Source organism: Vollenhovia emeryi, unplaced genomic scaffold (genome assembly GCF_000949405.1).
Source record: "Vollenhovia emeryi isolate VEMERY1.0 unplaced genomic scaffold, V.emery_V1.0 DF939414.1, whole genome shotgun sequence".
NCBI lineage: Eukaryota > Metazoa > Arthropoda > Insecta > Hymenoptera > Formicidae > Vollenhovia > Vollenhovia emeryi.
This window is the reverse complement of record NW_011966952.1, coordinates 1,516-5,159: the sequence shown is the minus strand read 5'-3', so window position 1 is coordinate 5,159 and position 3,644 is coordinate 1,516. Positions and strand designations below refer to the sequence as shown.

The following is a 3,644-nucleotide window of genomic DNA, read 5'->3' as shown; positions in this document are numbered from 1 at the left end:
GAGAGAGAGAGAGAGAGAGAGAGAGAGAGAGAGAGAGAGAGAGACACACACACAGAGTGTGTGCGAGTAAAACTTAATACGAGTATTATTTTATGTGTAACATATCATTGTAAACTGTTAAAATACAATATTTTAATAAAAACTGTTTTATAATATATCGAGACAGTGTGTGTATGGAGGAGTATTTAGAGAGTTAGTACAATAGTTTAATACCGTTTTATCGTATCCGTTTCATAGTTCATATTGACGTTGTCTCTTATGAACATATTGTCCTCGCTCTCTAAATACTCCTCTGTACACTGTCTACAATGTATCGCCCTTTGCACGCGAACTACTTCCCGTTTGCATCGTACACAACACATTTTGATCTTCCACGGTATTCTGTAGAGTCGCGAGGTAATTGAGTGGTATTCCGTTTTCCTGACGTAAGAGTTTGCCCCTACGACTGGTCGTGCAAAGTAACACTCCTCGCACATCTTGTGCCACGGGTATACCCGTGATACGTAGATCGCTCCGCCGACCGATTGCATTAAACAGCTGCACCGCAGGAGTAAGTGATAACGATCCTCGTGATCCTGCGGGCGCGCTCCGTCGATCGGTCCGTCGCTTTCCGTCGGAGGTTACATCGCTGTGTGTACGGTAGGGCTGGAGAAAACGGAGGGCGAATTAGCCTTTTTTTTAAACCCGGTGGAAATCCTTTATGGATCATCACCCCTCTACCTGCTGGGACAGGGAGGGGTGGTATGTGGGACTGACCTCCCCGGCACTTGGGCGTTTTGATTCGCCCAAGGCCGGTAGTGCAACGGAGGCCTATACCGCACTAAAACCACCGGGCGTGGACTTCTCGGCGCTAACTGGGGCTGCCTGGGAATCGCTAGAGCATCACTGCCAGGCAGCCCCGCGCAGGGCGAATTAGCCTACGTTAATCGGATCGAAGTAAAAGTATCGCAGTTGAGAAAAAAAACTTGCCTACCTCAAAACGTGTAATACACTGAACTTCACTTTCGAGTTTTTTTTCACATTTACAGCACGACGATTAAATTCGTACTGACAATGGCGATGATGATGCGCGCGGAAGCTAAGCGACAGACGCAACCGCAACCGCAACTGCAAAGATAATCCGAGGATGGGGAAAGGCGATAATTAAAATATAACACACACACATGTAATAGTATATTGATATATTTTGCAAGTAAAATATGTTTCACAGTTAATCGGATATATATTTTGCAATTACAATGTGACACACAGTTAGCAGTATATAGATATATTTGCAATGAAAAAATATGAATAATAGATGTGTTTTTAGAAAAATGTGTCGTGAGCTGTTTCTCGTTCTATCCACCAATCGCGCAATTTGGTAACGTTCGTTATCGCGCAGTGATCGGTGTGGCGTCTGCATCGAAACGAAGTGTCCGCGTTCAAAAACACCAGACGGTCGATGTCATCGTAATCCGCGTCGATAGACTTGACATTGCGGGCGCATCCGTCGAGAATCTCCTAGAGCCACTTCTTCTTCTCGAGCCCTTTGACGTAGATCGTCGCATCGTCCGCCAATCCGTCACACGTGGCTCGTCGTATCATCTCTCTGGAGCGCGCGTATTGGACGTCTCCATCCTTCCAATGCAATCCGTGATGATTCGCCGTTAGCCAGCAAGCTTGAGATTTTTCGGATCTCGTTAATAGATCCCAGGCTATCGGTGCTTTAAAAACATGATGCGTTAACACATGTTTGTCTCGCAGCACGGCCACCTCCTTTACGATGAATTTTTCACGGAAGATGAAGCCTTGGAGGTCGACGAAGACAGGCACGTGTGACATTGTGCGTGGACGCAGTCTCTGTAGGTTTACGGTCTCGCAGCACGGCTACCCCCTTTACGATGAAGTTTTGTTTTTTCATGGACTACGAAGCCTTGGAGGTCGATGAAGACTGGCACGTTTGACAGTGCGCGGTGCGATCTGAACGACTTTTCCGTACCGTCGTGCGAGACGGCGTCTTTTTACATCGTTCTTCTTTGTCGAGGGACTGTACTCGATGACCCGGTTATAAATAGTATTTATACAATTTTGCGCACGACATTCGTCAGGGGACAGGACTCGATGATTCGGTCATGAATAATGAGACAATACGCTGTGGTGTCGGCCGGAACGTTTTCCTTACACTCGAACTCTACGCGAACGTCCACAGTGGCGCTTTACACCGCCTCGTTCTGACGAGAGCAATCGATCACCACGAATGGGCCGGATGTTAGGAATGATTTTACGTTTAGATACGCATCGTCGAGTTTTCGCCCATAGTACGATTTTTGAAATTTTGCATACATGTCGTACAGTACAGTAAATTTATTGTTATTTATATCAAGATTCATGTCGTCATAGGGATAAAAGTCTGAATTCAAATACAGTTTCACGTTGGTGAGCTTGCAATGATCGAAGGTTGAGGAATCGCTTGTCAAAACGTTTCTTCTTCCTGTCTGTAGGGCAAAGATAACGTATCGCGGTTTCTCTAGTTGCGCCGCAGTTTTACGGCCCACGAGTGCTTGGTCGTGCTCTGCAACAATGGACATTCGTACAGATCCTACGAGCGAAATCCGACGCTTAAAAACCGTCCGCTCTCCAGCGTTCGTAGAAGCGACAATTTGTTAACATCGTTCAAAACAATGTGCGGCATTCGCCATTGCACCCTCGAAAGAACGATTTTAGGATTTTTAGCACTTTCTTTCGCCACGATGCAATTGGTATCGTTGCGCGCGCGTATCAAAATAAGTTCGTGTCGAACGTTCACCACTACGCGTTTGCAGTCCTCGCAAAAGCCCAATAATATCTTCAAGGGGACACAGGCTGAAGGAACCGCTGTCGGAAACGTTTGGCTCACCCCACCCGGCGTTCTGCAATATATCGAGCTCGCGCGGGGTCAACGAAACGGAATTCTTAATCGTATTGGTTATTCCAATGTTGCGATTTCTATCGATCTCTACGCCATTGAGTTCGTAACGTATCTCCTCGAACATGAAGGCGACGCAGTTGCTCGCAAGTTTTGAATTCTGATTCGTCGTCGTTGATGCCTCATCGGACAATTTTCCCTCCTCGTATAGAGCGCTTTCGCACGGTAGAGTGTACAGATCCTGCTGCTGTATGGGTATTCGTACTTCATCGCTGTATCCGAACGTTGCATTGGCGTAGGGGTTGTACGCGTGAGTTTCGATCTTGACGATGCGCTCGTCGAAAATCGGCTCACCTCCGATGCTCAGTATATCGACCACCATAATTCTTGTTTCTCACAATGAAACCGAGCGATCGCAGGAACGCGACGTTCGCGGCGCTCAATTGATTTCCGTTCCCTCCTCCTCCACCTCCTCCTCTTCTTCTGTCAACGTACGGAACAGACTCGTTTTTCACGCGCGAATCACCAACAACGAGCATATCTCACGCTATGCGTTCTCTCACGTGCAATCGTATCGTTATCTTCTCCCCGCGAAAATCAATTGGATGACCGTTTTGATCCATCACTCGCAATGTTATATCGGTCACGCTCCTCACGATGACCGGTAGATAAATGATCTGCGTCGGCGTTTCCGACATTTTATATCCCGGCGGATCATTCGGCACGAATTCGTGTATCGCGTGTACCGGTTTGTCGTTGC

The 3,644-nt window shown here is 47.1% G+C and overlaps 1 protein-coding gene across 1 annotated transcript; it reads right to left on the bottom strand.

Annotated features, from left to right (window-relative positions):
* Nucleotides 1-15: 15 nt before the first annotated feature.
* LOC105557816 lies at nt 16-3,339 on the bottom strand. The gene is made up of 2 exons (XM_012005178.1): nt 974-3,339; nt 16-645 (listed from the first exon to the last, which is right to left on the bottom strand). The coding sequence occupies exon 1, from the start codon at nt 3,264-3,266 to the stop codon at nt 2,709-2,711; it is 558 nt and encodes a 185-aa protein (XP_011860568.1). The 5' UTR covers nt 3,267-3,339; the 3' UTR covers nt 16-645; nt 974-2,708.
* Nucleotides 3,340-3,644: the final 305 nt, after the last annotated feature.